The sequence below is a fragment of the Musa acuminata genome, chromosome BXJ1-5 (genome assembly GCF_036884655.1).
Source record: "Musa acuminata AAA Group cultivar baxijiao chromosome BXJ1-5, Cavendish_Baxijiao_AAA, whole genome shotgun sequence".
Lineage (NCBI taxonomy): Eukaryota > Viridiplantae > Streptophyta > Magnoliopsida > Zingiberales > Musaceae > Musa > Musa acuminata.
This window is the reverse complement of record NC_088331.1, coordinates 14846245-14866999: the sequence shown is the minus strand read 5'-3', so window position 1 is coordinate 14866999 and position 20755 is coordinate 14846245. Positions and strand designations below refer to the sequence as shown.

The 20755-nt window shown below is 37.0% G+C and overlaps 1 protein-coding gene across 1 annotated transcript; it reads left to right on the top strand.

Annotated features, from left to right (window-relative positions):
- The first annotated feature begins 830 nt into the window (after nt 1-830).
- Nucleotides 831-1947, top strand: LOC135674999 (glutathione S-transferase PARB-like). The gene is made up of 3 exons (XM_065185264.1): nt 831-1085; nt 1177-1225; nt 1314-1947. Exons 1-3 carry the CDS (start codon nt 936-938, stop codon nt 1778-1780), a joined length of 666 nt encoding a protein of 221 aa, XP_065041336.1. The 5' UTR covers nt 831-935; the 3' UTR covers nt 1781-1947.
- Nucleotides 1948-20755: the final 18808 nt, after the last annotated feature.

Sequence of the window (20755 nt, the reverse complement as noted above, 5' to 3'; positions counted from 1 at the left end):
AATTTGGCGGAATGAGTTCACAAGGGGTTTTTTTGGATTTTTTTGAATCAGGGGGTATTGATGGAAAAAAAACTCAAAAAGGATGTCGTCTTTTGTGAGAAAAAAAAAGGTCTTTTTTAGGGAAATCACTTAAGATTTTTAGGATATTACTATTTGTAATCCCTTTTTACTATTTGCACTCCTATTTTAAATTTTTTGAATATTTTAAATTATTCATTTGTAAATACACTTAAATTAATTCTTCTTTTCTTCCTTCTCTTTTTCTTGATTTTTTTTTTTATCTTCTTCTCTTTTTCTTTTTCCTCTTCTTCTTCGTTCTTAGAGTATGTTGTCGAAAAGGTGACAAATGAAGTGATAGTGAGTAATGTTAGCAACGAGTGATGTCACCTTCAACTACACTTGTGACGAGCATCAAGGGATCATCGTACAAGCATCGACAATGTTGCTAACAAGCAAAAAGACATCGAAAGAGATGACGAGTGACATCGGCAATAAGCAAGTCAATAGGGATAAGTATTGATAACTAATATAATAATTAAAATAAGAGATTATAATAATATTAAAATTATAAATAATATAATAATTATTTATTATTTTTTAAGTGATTGTGAATAGCAAGAGATTCTCAATAATAAAAATGAACTTCGAATAATAAGTTTGGATTTTTTTATCAATTAAATTAATTGTCACAAGTAACCATAATAGTATTAATAAAATAATTAAGAGAAATAATACTGTCAGCAACTTTCATTTTCTGTACATCTTTCCTTAAAAAGATTAAACTGGGGATGAAACGACGGTCATTAAATCACGATAAACACCGTGTGGCTGTCGAGCCATCTGCGATCTGTAACGTCTCTGTTTGACTCCTCCGTTTCATTCTGCCGACAAATAGCCAGATACTTACAGGAAGAGGGAGACGGAGCAACGAAGGCATGGGAAGCGTGACGGTGTACGGCCCTCCCATATCTACGGCCGTCTCTAGAGTCCTGGCCTGCCTCCTTGAGAAGGACGTCGACTTCAAGCTCGTCAATGTGGACATGGCCAAAGGCCAGCACAAGTCTCCCGATTACCTCAAGCTCCAGGTCCTGTCCCTGCCCTCTCCTCTTCTCCACCATCGAACTCCTACTCCTTCTCTTCTTATTCTTCTTGTTCTGATGAGTCTCATCCTGACAGCCGTTCGGCCAAGTCCCGGCATTCCAGGACGAGCACGCCACTCTGTTTGGTTGGTACCGGTTTCCTCCGCTTTTGAGTTACTGTTCATGTGCTCTTGTTCATGTTCTTTGCCAAGGGGTTTTGATCTGTGCATGAAGAGTCGAGGGCGATCTGCCGCTACATCTGCGACAAGTACGCCAACAGGGGCAACCAGAGCCTCTTCGGGCGCAACGGCGGCGGGCCGGCTGAGCGGGCGCAGGTCGAGCAGTGGCTGGAGGCCGAGAGCCAGAGCTTCAACCCACCCAGTTCGGCGCTGGTGTTCCAGCTGGCATTCGCCCCCCGGATGGGGCTCCCGCAGGACCCAGCCGCGATTGAGCTGAACCAAGCGAAGCTGGCCAAAGTGCTGGACGTCTACGAGCGGCGGCTAGGGGAGAGCAGGTTCCTGGCCGGGGACGAGTTCGCGCTCGCCGATCTCGCGCACCTCCCTAACGCCCACTACATCTGTGCCGCCGGGAAGGACGATATGTTTGCGTCGAGGAAGAACGTAGCCAGGTGGTGGGAGGAGATCTCGACGCGGCCGTCGTGGAAGAAGGTCGTCGACATGTTTTCTGCGCCACCTGCTTGATGAATTGACTTCGGTTCTGTTCTTGCAGAAGGAGTCCCAACCCCGTCTTGTCTTTTAAGCGCTTTCATCATGGTTCGAAATAATGAAGAATGTTCTCGATTTAGCATTATAATGAGATTGATGGAGACTTGAATAATGTTGAAAAAAAGACCACTTAATTGGTTAAACATCTGTGTCATTTTTTATAGCAGATAAGATTTCCTCGAGGCAGTTGAGGAATCTTGAAGCAATTAAGGAAATCTCAGCAGTTGAGGAAATTTCTCCCCTGAATGTGTATAAATAGTTATCAAGAGTTTACTATCTAAATGAACTATGCAATTACATTTCATATATTTTATAGTTTCTTCTATAATTTCTATCTTTCTATCTTCTTTGTTTAATTCTTTAGATGGTATCAGAGCCACTTGCCTAAAGCAAGACCTCTTCTCACTGTTTGACTCCTCACACACCCTCGTCAGCAGAGGTGCTCGACGCCGACGTTGCTTACCCTGTTTCGCTATGTTCTCCTACCTGAACTGGCAGTCGCTTGTCATTTCCTCTGGTAGTCGCCTGTCATTTCCTCTACCTCGGTGCACCTTGACAACATTAATCTAAAGCAACAAAACAGTCAACTCCCGCCATAGCCCGCGACCTGTCATTTCCTTTACCTCGCACCTCGGCAACATTAATCTAAAGCAACAAAGCAGTCACCTCCTGCCACAGCCCCCACGACCGCTTCTCGACCAGAGTCCACCGCCTTCCCTCTCGCAGCGACGTCTCCGCCCCTCAGCCGCAGCCATTCACTGCAGCCTACTACAGCACTTGCGGCTGCTAGTATCAGATCACACCCGCCGCAGCAGCAGAGATTGAGATGACGGTGGCGCCGCCACTGCTGCAGTCGTTGTCGCTACGCCCACTACATCGACACTTCTTCCATTGGCAACGCTCCTAAAGGAAGCACAGCCACGGCCTTTGTTTCTACCGCTGGCTGCTGCTCCCTTGCCTACCGAAGTCTTCCGCTGAAAACTCCGCTGCTCTTCCAGCCACCATACTCCAACACTGCATTACTGTAACTATCTCCAACCTTGCAGATTTCTCCAGCATCGCTGCAGAAATCTCTCCTGCATCGCTGCAAGCTGCAAAGATTTCTCCCGCCTCGCTACAATAATATCTCCTGCATTCTGCATCACTGCAGAAATTGCTGCAACCTTCTCCAGCATTGGTGCAGCCTTCTCCAGCATCGGTGCAGCCTTCTGCTGCTAACACTTTTGCAACTGTACCTCAACGCTTAGAAGCGGGAACACCCTTAAAGCCCTCAAATCCCAACCACCAAGCTCTACCAGTACCTCTGGAAGAAGCAGCAGCTCTCTTCGACATTGCATACAGTGACCCTTCTACAGCTGACGACTCCCTTATATATATATCCTCAAATGTCTTTATCATCTACCTCTGTCATTCCATTTATTATCCCTGTACGGAACTATAGTACTTTTCAAAGTCTTATCACCATTAATGCTATAGCACTTGTTCCTTTCAAATTATCCAAAGGTGGCAACTACGCATCTTGACGGGCACAAGTTTCTCATTTTCTATTTTGCTATGATCTCCTAGGTTACGTTGATGGCTCTCTCCAGTGTCCACCTGAAATGGTCAACATCCCAGGAGAATCCAGTCCAGTGCCAAATCCAGCCCACAAACTATGATTACGTCAAGATCACCTCATCTTCTAAGCTATTCAAGCCTTAGTTGCTGGATCCATTGCCCCATTGATATTCTCATGTACGACTGTTGCAGAAGCATGGTGCAAGCTACAAACCATTTTGGCAAATCGCTTACATACTCGCATTCTCGGACTTCTCTCCAATCTTATGAAAACAAAACAAGAGGGAAGTTCTATTGTTGATTATCTACAAAATATCAAAGTTATTATTGATGACTTAGCTTTGATAGGTCATTCTCTCAGTGATGAAGAAGTCCTAATCCATACCCTGAATGGCCTAGGAGGCGAGTACAAAGAACTGACAGTAACATTTTGGGCACATAACTCACCAATATCATTCAAAGAACTCTATGATAAGTTGATCGACTATGAGACGTACTTGAAGCATGATGATAGGTTGCCCAGACCATCTATTACAGCTCAGGTCAATCAAAAATCTAAGAGTAAGAGCAACCAGTACAATAAGCACGTCAACAACGATCTGGCTAAGCTACCTCCTAGCCCTATGGGACCCAGATCTAAGCCTTGCACTTTTATAGGCTACTCTTTTAAACATAATGCTTTTCGATGCTATGAACCCTAAACTAAAAAAATCTTTATATCACGTCATATTATTTTTGAGGAGTCTGTCTTTCTTTTTCAAAATAATCCTACTATGCAGGCTACTCCGATAAACATACATCACTGGAGTATCCCTCCAATCTCATCACACGAACTTCCCATGACACCGTCTAGTCCTTACCCTCAAGATCTGCATACTACTATTACTCCAGTTCAACAGTTTCTCACTCCCTCTATTTCTCCACTCCCTTCCTCATAAGTTTTCCCTATTAATAAAGTAATACCCTCGGTAACATTGCCACTAGCTTTACATTCTCCTAGACCTAGTGACATTAACATGCCGACGGTTGGCCTGGTCCATGACAGTGACTCACCCTCGACTATACCACCAACACAATTTACCACTTCCATTGCCCTTAGACATCCAATGACAACCTGCTCCAAATATGGTATTTTTAAACCACGCTAAGTCCTTGACTTACATGCTATAACAAATTCCTCCATTGAGGCTAGTGAACCTACTACAATCACTCAAGCTAAAAAATCTTCTCATTGGCGTAAAGCCATGTGTGACGAATACGATGCTCTCCATAACTCTGCATGGACCTTAGTACCCTTTCATCACATACAAAATATCATCAGGTGTAAATGGGTATTTCGAATTAAGCAGAACCCAGACGAATTCATTGCCAGGTATAAAGCACGTCTAGTCGCCAAAAGGTTTCACCAACGACCTGGTGTCGACTTCATAGAGACATTTAGTCCCATTGTTAAACCCACAACAATCTGTTTTATCTTGAGTTTGGTCATCTCAAAGGGTTGGCATATATGACAATTGAATGTTAACAATGCCTTTTTACAGGGGGTTGCTTACTGAAGATGTCTTTATACAGCAACCTCCTAGTTTCATTCATCCTTAGTATTTGAGACATGTTTGCAAACTTCAAAAAGCTATTTATGGACTTCGTCAAGCTCCAAGGGCTTGGTATACAGAGCTTGGCTCATTTTTTACCTTAATTGGTTTCATCAATTCCAAGTCTGATACCTCGTTATTCATTTGCCAGCATAATGGAAGCACAATATATCTTTTGGTGTATGTGGATGATATTATTATCATAGGCAATGATCCTTTGAAGACTCAAGCATTTCTAAAACACTTTGGCCGATCGATTTTCCTCAAAGATCTAGGAACTTTAAGCTACTTTTTGGGAGTGAAAGGAACATTTACATCTTTAGGTCTCTTCCTATCATAAAGAAAGTATATTCAAGATTTATTATCAAAGACAAACATGCAGGATGCGAAAGAGGTTACAACTCCTCTCTCTACCAGTGAATCACTTAAATTATGTGATAGAAGCCCTGCTACAAATTCGACTCAATATTGACAAGTCCTTGGCTCATTACAGTACTTGGCTCTCACCCGTCCAGATATCTCATTTGCTGTCAATAAATTATCGCAATTCATGCATCGACTATCTACTACGCATTGGTCTATGGTCAAATAAATTTTGCGGTATCTTAAAGGGACATTTAATCATGACATTTTTCTTTGCAAAAATGCTTCACTCCATCTCCATACCTTTGCTAATGCTGATTGGGCAGAGAACTTTGATGATAGAACATCCACATCAAGGTACATTGTCTTCCTTGGAGCTACTCCAATTAGTTGGAGTTCTAAAAAAACAAAAGACGATTGCACGATCTACAACTAAAGTTGAATACCGTGCTATTACCACCGCCGCTGTTGAACTCAATTGGGTCACAAATCTGCTCAAGAAACTCAACGTCAACTACACAGTTATTCCTATAATATATTATGATAATATTGGAGCTACCTACTTATGTCCAATCCAGTGTTCCATTCCCACATGAAACATATTGCCATCGACTTCCACTTCGTGTGAGATCAGGTTGTCAGACATCAACTCCATGTTTCTCACATACATACGGCTAATCAACTAGTAGACTCACTTAGAAAGTCTCTCACATGCAAACTATTTTTATCTCATCGGTCCAAAATCGACATCCTTAATAGAAACTCAATCTTCTGGGGGCATGATGGCAGATAAGATTTCTTCAAGACAGTTGAGGAAATCTCTAAGCAATTGAGGAAATCTCTGAGCAGTTGAGGAAAATCTTCCGTGCTGAATATGTATAAATAGCTATCAACAGCTCACTATCTAAATGAACTATGCAATTACATTTCATACATTTTATAGTTTTCTTCTACAATTTCTATCTTTCTATCTTCTTCATTTAATTCTTTACAGTTTTCACTTAATTTAGGTTCTATAATGTGGTTCTATTCTATAGTGATTCCCATGTCATTCCAGAATTGCGTATGAACTGCTTCTGAAGAGATATTGTAGTGATCAAAACACAGTCATGAGGTAGTTAATCTGAACTCTCCGCTTCCCTTCGGTCTTCAAGTTGGTAATCTGCAGGTGAAGAGGATGTCTTGTACCAGCTGTTACTTCAATTGACTTTGTTGAGAATGACTCGAGAGTTTTCTTTAAGGCGAAATCCTTGATGCAAGAATGTTTAGTTGCATCGCAGGTAATCCACATTCAAGCCTTCGTCCATCTACATTATAAACCACGCTCAAAATTTGTACATAAAGACATTCAAAGGGTTATATGGGCAACTGATATCCAGATAATGGATTCATCACTGGATTAGGATTTAGATCCATGACGTCGTAGCGCATTGCACCGAATCAAAAGAGACCAACAACGCATGCTCTCTTCCCATGCGCTTGGAGCAGTGGGAAAGAAGTCCAACTCTACTGTGTTCTCTTTTTCTCTGTGATCGAAGCACCGGGTCAGCGGTACATATGATTGCCATGGGATGGCTACTCATCATGAGATTTGCTACGTATGCCGTCGCCATCTCCAAGACGCCCGAGATTTGCATGTCGCCACTCTGACTTCCACTTCTCCCTTCAATTGCCACCCCCCGATAATATCAAGATTTGGAGTCTCCAGCTTTGGAGTCTCCAGATTTGGAGTCTCCAGCTGAGCTCCCCTTTGTATTAAGCCGTATTTAATATCAAGATTTGGAGTCCCCGATAATATTAAGCCGTATTTAATATCAAGATTTGGAGTCTCCAGGCGAGCTCCCCTTTGTATCCTCTCTCTCTCTCTCTCTCTCTCTCTCTCTTCATCTTTATCTATAATGAATAATAAATCTTTACTATGAATTTTTATCAGTTGTTGAAACCAATTGCACATGCATATTTAAGTATTCAAGTAGTCTTGAAATTAAGATTTGTGATTCTGGCTCTCGGTTTTGTGTGTCGTATATAGGATACAAATAATAATTCTTTTCTATAAATCATTGTTATTTGCCAAAAGCAGTTGCACAAACATATTTAAGTATTTCAGTTGTATTTGAATCAATATTTGTAGTTTTGAATGTCATTTTCGTGTTTCCTCTGTGTGTGTTTGGGCTTGCGTGTATAGATATATATACATGAATTATTATGATGTGCTTAAACCAGTTGGACATATATTATATAGTATTTAAATTGTATTTGAATCAAGATTTATAATTTTGGTTATGATTTTAGTGTCTCCTCTATTTATATATATGTGTGTGTGCATAAAATAAATAGTTAATCTTTTCCTATGAATCATTGTTATTTGCTAAAACCAGTTGCGCATGCGTATACAAGTATTGAAGCTTAAGACTTGTAATTTTGGCTATATTTCTGTATTTTTTTCTCTTGTTGCGTTCTCTCTTGACATATAATTACACATGTATGATAAAAAAAAAAAATCTTATGGACTAATAAACTCTTGAACATAATGATCAATTTTAGGTATCTTTTGGAAGAGACGATATTATTTAGTAGCAAATCAAACATGTTTCTTTATTAGCGCTCAGTGAACAAAATGATTCCTGCATTGGAATTTTGAATGATTATTATATTTTATAATATTGACGTATTGGTTTTCCATTTCTAATGATTTCTTAATTAATCTGCATCCGAATATTCAAGCTTTTTTTTATTGCTATTGTTGTTTCACACATATTATTTTTCATATTGTTTCCAGCTTTTATTTTGTTTTGTTCATTTAAATGAAAGATTTTGGACTTCCCTTTTTCAAAATAAGATCGTAAAATGCTTGTTTGCGTCCATGCTCCAAAATAACTAATATGAATTGTTACGTTGCATTTGCTGATGGCAGTTTGAAAAAACCATTATGATAAATAGTTAATTAATATAGCAATCATCTTATTATTTAGATAATCTTTTCAATTATATATATATATATATATATTTATATATATATATATATATATATATATATATTTATATATATATATATATATATATATATATATATATATATATATATATATATATATATATATATATATATATATGTATATTTATATATATCGCAAAGGATAAGTGGTGAATGTGGAATTCGAGATCATGATAGAGGAAATTTTAGTACACAACAATATAGCTCGACTTAGAAATGATTATGTCCCAAAGAGATGTCACCTGGCTCAAAAGCGATGCAAAACTCGGCATTGGCCTGTCATGCAGGATCGCCAGCAACCCGAAGACACCCAAATGATCTAGCCCTTAGGGGGGAATCTTACAACTAAGAAGATTCCAATCTGCTTACTCGGTCATCTTGAACCGAGTCCTCACCAACAGAATGGCTTTCGATTGAGCAGCCTATGTAGTCTCATCTCACCAAGTCTTCCACATCAACCAAGAATAGGCACCTGAATAAGCCTGCACCTTTGACAATAGACCAACCAGATCGACTCATCAGTCGACGATACTCATGATACTATCAATGATCATACAAAGTTTTCATTAACCAAACTAGTTAGTATATTCCAAATATATTGACTGAAGTTTTGAATCCTCAATTTTTAGTAAGTAGGTCTAATACACCACCGGATTATTATTTAAAGTGTACTCCAATTCAATGTTATTATCATTGCTCAAATAAATTTATAATTTTATGAAAGGTTAGCATTAGAGATGTCTGGGATTTTATATAAGAATTACCAAGAATAACTACTTCCCTATACCAATAAAAACTACCTTAAACCTAACATTAAAGAAAACGATCTTTCACATACAATATTGACAGTATTGGCATATCTATTTATTTATTTTTATCGTAAATTCTTCCCAAACTACAACTGGTCGGTAATAGTTTTCCTAAAACTCATTGGGGCACACTAAATCCAATCTCCAATTGAAGCTTAGGCAAAGATAGTATCGGATTGCATTTTAACTTCCAAATGAAGAGAATTTTTTTTAAAGAAAAACGAGAATTATATTAAATCAAAGAGTCCTCCTACATGCTAATGGGAGGTGGGTCACCTTTCCATATATATATATATATATATATTTGGTAGGGTTGCCATGGGACGCTGGATTGCTTTGAAAGCATGTTGACCAAAGATTGGGAGTCTGTATAGACTTTGAGATGAGTTATCTGGTGTTGATGGGGAGCTTTGAGCCCATCAAGGATGGCATGGCATTCTGCAAGGAGAGAAGAGTCCCGCACGCTCTTGTTGAGGCTGTAGCGGTTGCAGCCTACCAAAATGGTGTTGCCTAGAGGATCGTTGATGAGGAAGCCAAAACACGCAAAAAAAAAAAAAAAAGGAGGGTCAAAAGATCTGTCACATCGGAGGACGGAGGAACGGTGGTGTCCTCAAACAAAGGGGGTGTTCGAATAGGGGGATTGGGTAGGAAGGTAGGGGGAAGAAGATCCCTCAGGAAGGAAGGATCTTGGACTTCTAACCATAATTGGTAAAGGATATCGCATGACACCATATAGATCTAGTTTGGGACTAAGGGTTGTAGAAGTGATAATCATTTATGTGTTTCCATATGAGTCATAATCTACTCGTAATGAAAGCTTTAAGAAAGACAACAGCAAAATTGTCCAAGTTCTCTCTTTCATCGCAATACACCTATAAAAGGTCAAATGGTGGATCTCATAAAATCCTCATCCCTTAGAAATCTATACACTCTCGAGTGTGAATGTTTCGAGAGAATGGATTGGGTGAGATCTAGATCGAAAAGCTAATTGATGACATCGGGGATCTAATTATTGTAGTCTATGGGTTCATCGATAGATCAGATGAAAAAAAGAGAGTCAATATTAGTGTAGGTTGGCTATAAAACTATTAAGAGTATTAATTATCCAAAGATTATTCCAAGCAAAGGTAGATAGGCCATTGCATGAGCTTTCCCAAGATGAAGATGAGTTCCACTTAGTTCTAGGGGTCTTCTTGACATAGATAATGGTCTTAACAAGCTTGATATTCCTAATACCAAGGCCTCCTTCAGCCTTAGGGCTAGTGATGCGACTCCAATTGATAAGGGATTTTTTATTCTTAGATCGATCATTGTTCTAGAAGAAGTGACAAGAACTTTTCTAAATGAAGGAAATGTTTTTAATCAATGATCCAAGTATTTATCAAAGAATAAAAGGGCACGATGTTGACCACAAAATTGCATAGGACTGTTTTATCAGCTTGGAACTACTTGCAATTGTTCCAACAATTTAATCTAGAAAGGACATTTTGGATTATTTGATCTTGATAGTGATTAGGAACTCTACAATGGTGAATGAAGGAACTTGGATAATGTGTAAGAGCTCGCAAACCCAATACTTAGTGATAGGGTTGTAGGCCTTAGGAAGTAAGATGATCGACTTGTTCTTATTGACATGAAGTTTGATGATGGAGGAATAAAAGTTGAGAGCTTTGATCAGGTTAAGGCATGACTTATCATTAGCTCCGATAGAGAGGAGGATATCGATGAGGTGTGAGTTTTAAAGCCTTTGATACCGAAGGGGGTAATCCTCCTTATGATAACGAAGTCCTCAAGAATGTTAGTTAGATTTTACTATACTAACACAAAAAGGAGAAAGGGAAGGAGGTCACCTTGTTTAACCCCTATAGAGTTTGGGAGGGGGAAACTATTGATGAGTTGGGAGGGAACATAAAAATGAAGAGAAATTTTAATTCAATCAATATATTAAGATTTTTCATAGGATCTTTTATTGCAAAAGAATCCCAACAAAATTGTTAGAATTTTTTGTCAAACATAAGGCAACTCATAAAAATTGTTAGGAAAGGATGGGATATGGAGTCCTGAATATACGAAGGTGATAAACACTAGAATCTTCTTTTTTTAATGTAATTAAATAAGATATAATTTAACACAAAATATATTATAAATAATTTAATAGTGTGAGTTAATCAAATTAGGGATAAAATGCTAAGCAAATCATGAGAGAAGATTTATGTAAAAAAAATCCTTCGATATGAAGAAAAAAATATGTACAAACTAGAATAATATTTTATTTTAAAATAATAAATCATATATCATATAAAAATCAGATACTCATATGAGGGAGAAACATTAAGTAGAAGAAGAAATCTTAAAGATCTATACTGATAAATTCAGAAAGTATAATGTTTGAATTAGCATATCAGAAAAGCATAACGATCGAAAATAATTTGACTAATCAATCGTAAAATCTTTCTTCTCCCCAAATGAAAGTCTTTTTTCTTGACTGATGATTACCTTTTAGATTTTTCTTATCTACTCATATAAAATTAATGTTAGAAATTTGAATCAATCACCTAAGTCATGCATGGGATCGTCCAATAAAAAGTTCACAAAAGCCATATAAAAATGCATCAAGGTGCAACGAGTTTTCGCAATAACATGCATACTCGTACCCGTTTCCATTCGCTTGGCTTGACTTCAAAAGTGTTAACAATGAACGAATAAAAATGTTTTCCTTGTATGAAGTGATATTGCAAGGTCGTCTTGCAAAAGCGAGTCGGACCTCGCAAGTTTCGCCTTCCTTCCTTTTAACAACCTGTCTGTCATCTTGTAGATTGAGCTCATGCTAAGGAAGAGTCATGTCGGAGGAAAAAAGCATTGGATCCGGATTCTGATACATTGGATTTCACTGGTAAATTAATGTGGGAGGCATTGGATTCGGATTCCGATTCTTTGGATTTGGATTTCACTGGAAAATTAATGTGGGGAACGCCTCCAACACCTGGTGGACATTTATACTTCACGTAGGGACGCAGACATCACGTAAACTTTGTTGGCTTTCATGCACATGCTCTCGTCTAACATTTTTTCTGTGAACATTTATAAGGTTAGCCAAAGAAGAAGAGGAGGAAGGGTCTCAATTAACTATTTGAAGAGTGGGTACAAAGGGTGTTGTACTTCACTACACATTGTCTAATCCCTCTCTCGTTTTTATGGTGTTGGACAAAGTGGAATGGATGGTGGGTTGGTGAGGGCAGAGAATTGATGGGATTTAAATGCATGGCATTGGGTTGAAGAAGCTGGTAGATGAGGAGATGGTGTGGAGGTGAGGGAACTTATTGGTGATGGTGGGGTGAAGTTGTGAGCATCATGAATGATGGCAGATCAGAAGACAAAAAGGAGCGATTGGGCTGGTGGGTCCAGCTCTTCAATGCGCTCTCTCTCTGTCTCTCCTTTTTGCCTTCTTTTTCTGCCAGACAATGAATGGTAAAAGATATTGGCACGTACACGCTTTCGAGTTTGTCTTGGTAGATCTTTTCCCAAAGATAATGATAAAAGAATGTGGATATGTGTGGATCATTATGTCTTGTCATGAACTTGCAAAAATTATTTTTTTACAAAGTTAATATTATATATAACGTGAAATTATCAATAAATCGGACATGTGATTCTTTTTTGGTTATCACAATGGTTCAAGTTTATGACATATACTTACTTTAGTTACTGAAGGTTCAGTAACAGTCTTCGTACAAATAGCATAGCGGAAAAGAAATTGTTCCTTCTTTTGTAAGATATAAAATATAACTATGGAAACAGGAATTAACTAGGCGATCATCGATTTCATATATGCTCAATTAGATTACATCTCTTAAATGGTTGGTTGTATATAAATTTAGAGGCAAATATGTATTTATGTGAAGCTTGGGGAGTCGGGGTTGGTAGCATGCACAATATAATTACAGTTCCATTCTTCATGTCATATTCACAAGAAGCATTGCTCGTGTAGATTCCACAATCTTGGATTTATTTTATGTTCTTCGTTGATTTCAGAAAATTCCTGGAGAATTCAAATCCCCTATTGTGCAGTATGGTGCTGTGCAGGAGTTGAGTTAAATCATCATCCAACATTTATTATCAAACGGTTGCATGCGTCTCAAGAGTGTCGAAAATTTTGATCTTTTACTATCGGTGAAGGATATGAGTTCGATATGCACTGTTTCTGTAGAGTGAACCATCAGAACTAAGTGAGATCAAACTACGTGCATCGTGAAGGGAGAAAGAGACGCCTCTTTCTCTTTTGTAGTATAATGAGAGTTCCAGTTTCATTACTCAACACCACCCCCAATAGAATCGTAGTTATACTTCTGATAAGTAGTAACTATCTGCCCCATTGAGCCTCCTTTTAGCCCACAGAAGATACTAAAGAAAAAGATGTAGCCTTTGTTCCTGTGTTTGCTTGCGTGTGAGAAATGGCATTACAACGAAGGGAAAGAGAGGGATTAGTAGGTGTGGATGGCAGGAAAGATTTGGTTTCCTTTAATCTCCTGGTTATTGTCCTTGTCATTCTCTTTCTTGCTTTCTTTTCTCCCTCTCACACCCACCCCCCACCCACCTTGTTCACGCTTCTCAATCCTTTCCTTTTAGATGGGATGGTTTGAGGGGAAAGAATGAGCGAGATGATTGAATCCTTCCTTCTCCACCGAATGGTCATCTCAGCTTGTCTGTTGTTATCCACACCACACAACAAGAACAATCCCATCCCTTTTTCAACCTCTTTAATTTGGTTAGTAAATGCCTCTCTCTCTCTCTCTCTCACTCGTATAAATGTCATTTATCCCCCTCGTTGGGTCAAAGTATCGAAAGCTCGGAGGCAGTGGTATGGGAAATATATGATGTCATCTGGGCTTATCAAAGGGTTGCTTGCAGAGGTTATTGGCATTCTGTCCACCTCCATCCACCACTTCTATCTCTCATCAACAAGGAGAATCATATGGACGGAGGTGGGCATCCTGCCAAGTGAACTCTGTTAACTTCTCTTTGTAAAACCCATCTGGCAGATCTTTCTTGCAATTTACGACCTGGATTGCCCTCATACAAGTAGAGAAAACAAACACTTCTTCGGTGGTTAAAGGAAGGGTTGGTATACACGAGTTTTTTGGCCATCACACACCTTACTTTTCTTCTTGACTGCTGCTAATATGTGTCATAATTAGATGATGGGCATTGCTTTGCCTCTTCACTGCAGGAATGATTACGACGAAGAGATGGTATGCGATCCTATAACTTTGCTTGGTTTTACTTGCCTCCTCCTGTCCCTTTGAGTCATTTTAGTTGATGCTTAGCTGGTAATCTTCTTCCAGCTTTGCAGGTTTTCACCAATCTCACATCTGACGTAAGGTGAGAATGAGAAGGCATTGCAATAGAGAGAAAATGCAGGAAAATCTGCCAAAATATATATTGCCTCTATCCGTTTTCTATCTCTAACATTTTCTCGGGCTTCTTTTTTACTAGAACAGTGATCTTTCTTGCACCATCTTTCGCCATCACATGATTGAGACCGGGTTATCTCAGGCAACCCTGAACATCCTTTCATAAATCTATATATGAGCCAGTCAGTTTGGCTTAGAGTGCTCTTGAAATTTCAGAAATGAGTAGCAGGGATTCAATGTTTTGTTTTCTTTTTAGATATTTGTTTCTAGCTGCAAGCACAAGTCTAATAAAAAATGTGAAGTATGATGCACAGAACAATTCGTTTTCTTGGTTTCAATGAAGGCTTTCAGGAAGATGCAGCATCATTAACGCGGTTAGGGTTTCTGTAATTTTTGGCAACGCAAAAAAAGAAAAGATTGCTTGACAATGATGAAATCAACAGTAAAAGATTGTTCTTGAGGAACCAAATACTACATGACCGAAGGCAGTCTTCTTTGTAATATCCAACACCATCATTTGGATCAGTCAAGAGCTGAATGCATACGCGTATACTTCTCTTTTGGTCATTAGGCTGCATACTTGAGATCATATATACCATCCAGATTACGTTCTTTGTTTGATTCAGAAGATGCAATTTGGCGTGTAGAAATAACCTGCCTCATTACTTCCCTCGAGGAAAAAGAAGAAGAGGAAAGAAGAGAACATCCATCTAGTGTGAATACAGTAACCTCTTTCATTTCTCAAGAACAAATGGATTCAAGTAAACCATGTTCGAGCAATGCTGCATCTTCCAGGTTCATTTTTATCTTCAAACTTAACTGTATTTATCATGCAATAAATACATTGCAGACCTTTTATCATAATTTTTGTGTATTTATGCTGTTGTTTTCCTTGTTAACTTCATTTCCGTGGATTCTTATTCAACTTATTGTTTCAAAAACAATATGATTACAAGTGTGATGCGCTATCTTTAGATTCTCATGTGAGAAGGTAAAGTTATTCTCAGCATTAACGGGTCAAGAGAGAGAAATAGAGTTGAACAGCTGATGAATGCATTGTGATCATCATCATGCCTTTGAACTTACAGTTTCTCTTGAAGTTGTCACCTAATAATGAGCTGTTTGAAATCTTCTTGACACATGGAACGGTCTACGTTCCAAAGGTTGGGAAACTCCGAGGGTCATTCATTGTTTCAGTCTGCTGCGGCTGCTAAAAGTGAGCCTTCAATATGCCCATGGCTGAGATCACTCTGCATGAGACCTGCATCAACCTTACCTTTGTAACCTGTTAAATCACATAAATATATTACATCAAATCTTTCTTTACAGGATGTTCTCTCAAGCAAGCAAATCCTTCTTCACCTCCCCCTATTAAACAGATTGTCTGCTGGAACATTCTTCCATTTCTCTTTTATCATTGTTTACTTCGTAGCTTGTAACATTTGAACCTCCTTTCAGATTTTTTGTCATCTATTGTGTTTCTCACGTGAACTTCTTGGCTTGTGGATTCAGTCATTAGATTGTTTTCGAATATTATTCACCGTTTAAAAAGTATACAAGGTAATTTAAGCTCCACTGTACTAAAAGCATTACCTCTACTACTCATATATAGAACAAGCTAAAACATGCATGCAATACTCAGTCTTTTTTCATAAATAATTTTATTGTTGTCTTTAGTCAACTATGCTGATAAATTCTAATATTTCTACAAAAAGAGACCTGAAATTTTTAGTATTTCAACATTCACTTATCCAAAATCTCTTAAAATAAACTTAAGAAGATCAATCATGCAAAGTATGCTGATAAGTGAACAAAAATTTGTAAGATAAATAACTCCAAATTCATATCTTAAGAATTCTTGTAAATGGGAAATCCGGTATACAACATTATGTTCTTGTTGACATTTTACATGAAAAATCTAAGGTAATTAACTTATCAGTTGAATTTGATTTTTTTTTCCAAAAAAATTAGAGATGAAATATTTAACACTTGCCCTATAGCTCCGGTCAACATGTAAAAAAAGAAAGTACTACTGATGATATGAAAATAAGACAATACTTATTAAATAAATTACAAGTAAATTATACTTGAAGTTCATAACAAATTTAAAGATACTGCACTCTTCTCATGTAAATTATGATTATATTATTAAATTATATAATTTTATCTAATTAGATAAGATATATTATAATTTTGCTTGGATTCGAATTATGATTATTAGTCAATAAAAAGGAAGCCCACTGATGATATGATTCTTTAGGAAATAATCTTGATGAGAGAGACTCTCATAATCACTTATTCTAGACTCTCTATAAATAGATAGACTTCTTAGAGACTACGTATGATATGATATGATATAATGCAATACATGGATTCGATAAAAATTATTGATTTATTCACATTTTCCTTTATATCTATTTCATCGCTCATAGTGGTTATACGAAAGATAGCAAAAGAAGAGAAGGTAAGTCTAGTTCTTATTGTAGATCCATGTTATTATGTTCTATGGATTGAACTATGGAGTATATTTTAAGAATCAAATAAAGGTATTCATATTCTAACATTAAATTTTTTTCGTATAATAACATGATTACGATTCTATGCTAATTGTTATCAAAGCCTAATATTTTGAAATCAAATATCTTAGGTTGTAAAAGTTCAAATTTGTTTATATTATCGTCGTTCTCTTACGAAGGGTGATCTGATCTAATTGCTTATTCTGGTCCACCTTTATCGTATGTTGCTTGCTTGTAGGTGATATATGAGAAACGTGGAGACCTAAAAAGATGGAGACCTATAAAGCAAGGCTAGTGGCTGAAATGTATCATCAAAGACAAGGTGTTGACTATGATGAAACATTCTCACTTATAGTCATACTAAAATCCATCTGATTTCTATTAGCTATTGCAGCACACTATGATTTTGAGATTTGACAGATAGATGTAAAAATCGTTTAATGGCAACCTCGAGGAGGAGGTATATATTGTTGATGTTGATAGGAAGAGAGGATAGAGATATCAAATAGAGGAAGAGTATGACAAGCTTTAATCTTCTATATTTCTCTCAAGAAAAACACTTTTACAATTTCAGAAACTCTATTACCCTCAGGACCCAACATATGGGGTTTATATAGTCCCCAAAGATACATTATATTAATTGTATTCAAGATGAATCATTATCTTTCAAGAAACCCTTTCAAGAACCAATAACCAATTTGACTTATCCTTCTATAGACTTTTAATCCATTTTTTCTTCTTGATGTAATGATTCTCCCACTTGATGCAATGAACCTTTTTATGACACTTGAACAAATTTAATTCCAACATTCTCCCCTCTTAAACTTGTTCCATCCAGCATGCCAAGTTTTCTTCGAAGTTGTTGAAATATTTTAAATTTAAGAGGTTTTATGAGTATATCAGCCACTTGTTCACTTGTCTTGACATGATGTATCTCCACTTCTTTATTTTTGATATGATCTCTTATGAAATGAAATCTTGTATCGATATGCTTCGATCTTTCATGATAGACTGGATTCTTGGCTAAGGCAATAGCTGATTTGTTATCAACATAAATCTTGGTTGACTTCTCCTGTGGCATATGAAGTTCTTGGAGTAATCTTCTTAGCCATATTGCATGACAAACAATAGAAGAAGCTGCTATATATTCTGCTTCACAACTTGATAGAGCAACGATTCGTTGCTTTTTTTAAGACCAAGTGAATGTAGCTTCACCAAAATAAAATACAAATCCAGTTGTACTCTTCCAATCATCGTAGCTTCCGGCCCAATCACTATCACTATGTCCAATGAGCTCCAACTTTTTAGATGATGAATAGAACATTCCATACTCAATTGTTCCTTTGATATATCGTAAAATTCTTTTAGCGACATTTAAATGAGATATCTTTGGAATTTTCATAAATCTACTTATTAAACCAACTCCAAATAGCATATCAGGTCGAGTGCATGTCAAATACCTTAAACATCCAACTAGACTTTTATAATAAGTTGGATTAATGTATGTACCTTCACCTTCCTTGGTCAACTTGGTGCCATATTCAACAGGTGTATTTGTAGGATGACAATCTTCCATAGAAAACTTCTTTAAAACCTTCTTTGCATAATTTTCTTGTGAGATAAAAATTCCTCCATTATCTTGTATAACTTCGATACCAAGGAAATAAGTCATTAAGCCCAAGTCGATCATCTCAAACTCCTTTTTCATAGAGTACTTAAAATCTATAATCATGGAGCTACTATTGTCTGTAAATATTAAATCATCTACATATAGGCATACAAACAAGATATCTCCATTAGAGTTAGATTTTGTATAGAGAGCATGTTCATGTGGACATTTAGAAAAGTCATTTTGAATAAAATAAGTATCTATTCGAGAATTACATGCTCGTGGGACTTGTTTAAGCCCATAAAGAGCTCTCTTTAACTTATATACTTTATCATCTTGTTCTTGAATAATAAAACCAGGGGGTTGTTGAATATATACCACTTCTTCAAGAACTCCATTAAGAAATGCTGATTTGACATCCATTTGTAAAATCTTCCATTTCATTTGAGCTGCTAGAGAGATAAGTAATCTTACTGTCTCTAATCGAGCAACTGGAGCAAATACTTCTTCATAATCAATCCCATATTGTTGTTTATATCCCTTCGTAACCAATCTGGCCTTGTATTTCTCCACCTCTCCTTTTGCATTTCTTTTTGTTTTGAAGATCCACTTAACACCGATAGCTTGGTGGTCTTCTGGAAGTGTACTAAGCTCTCATGTATTATTTTTGTTAATGGCATGAATCTCTTCATTCATAGCTTGTCGTCATTTTTCATCTCTATAAGCTTCTTCAAAGGTTAATGGATCATATCCTGCAAAAAGACAAAATAAAGAAAGTTCATCATTGTTAGTATCAATCATTCGAGTCACATCATATAGGTCCTGAATCGGTCTTGTCCTTCTTATAATTGGACTTCTTGAATCATGTGACCTAGCTGATCTAGGTGATGATTCTGGCAAAGCCATTTCGGTGCTTGCTTGTATTGTATCATCTTCTTCTGAAGCTATAGCTTTCTTATGCTGCTCATCACTTTTTCAGTTCCAAATCTGTTGTTCATCAAACTCAACATCTCTTGACATCACAACTTTATTTGTGATAGGATTATAGAGTTTGTAACCACTGGAATTCTCTGGATAACCTAGCAAAATGCATTTTTGACTTTTATCCTCCAATTTTGTTCTCTTCTCTTCTGGTATCTTGACAAATGTAACACTTCCAAAAATCCTTAAATGATCAACTCTTGGTTTTTGTAAGGTTCATGCTTCTTCTGGTGTAACATTATCAATTCGCTTTGTCGGAAACCTGTTAAGCAAATAAACTGCACAAGCAACAGCATCACCCTAAAATTCTTTCGGAATTTTTCTTTCCTTTAACATACATCAGACCATATTAAGGATAGTCCTATTTTTTCTTTTTGAGACACCATTTTGTTGAGGTTTGTGTGGCATGGTGAATTGATGTAGAATTCCATTATTTCTACAAAAACTTTTAAATTCATTTGATATATATTCACCACCCCTATCTGTTCTTAAACATTTAATCTTACAACAACTTTGTCTTTCAACCAAATCCTTAAATTCTTTGAATTTGCTTAAAACTTCTTTCTTTTCTTTTAACATATAAACCCAAGTTTTTCCACTATGATCATCAGTGAAGGTAAGAAAATACCTGCTTCCTCCAAGTAATACTGGATTGATAGGGCCACAAACATCTGAGTGTACCAGATCAAGTCGATTCTATGCTCTTTTTGTCCTTCTCACTTTGAAAGGGTTTCTTTCTTGCTTACCCATGACACATACTTCACACAATTTTGCTGGGCGATCAATTTTTAGCATTCCTGTCACCATATTATACTTCTCTAGAAGTTTCAAAGTCTCAAAATTTAAGTGAGCATATCTAAGATGCCAAAGTGTAGAGATATCCTCAATATCAGCTTTAAAACAATTTGATTGATAAAAAATACTTAAATGCAGAGGAAACATTCTATTCTGTGCTATTTTCACATGTGATATCAGTGTTTTATTCTTATCACGAATTGAGAGAGCATATCTTTCATCTCAATTTCATAACATTTTTCAAGTAATTGTCCCAAGCTTAAAATATTATTTTTCATATCAGGAATATAATAAACATCTGAAATGCATACTTCCTTGCCATT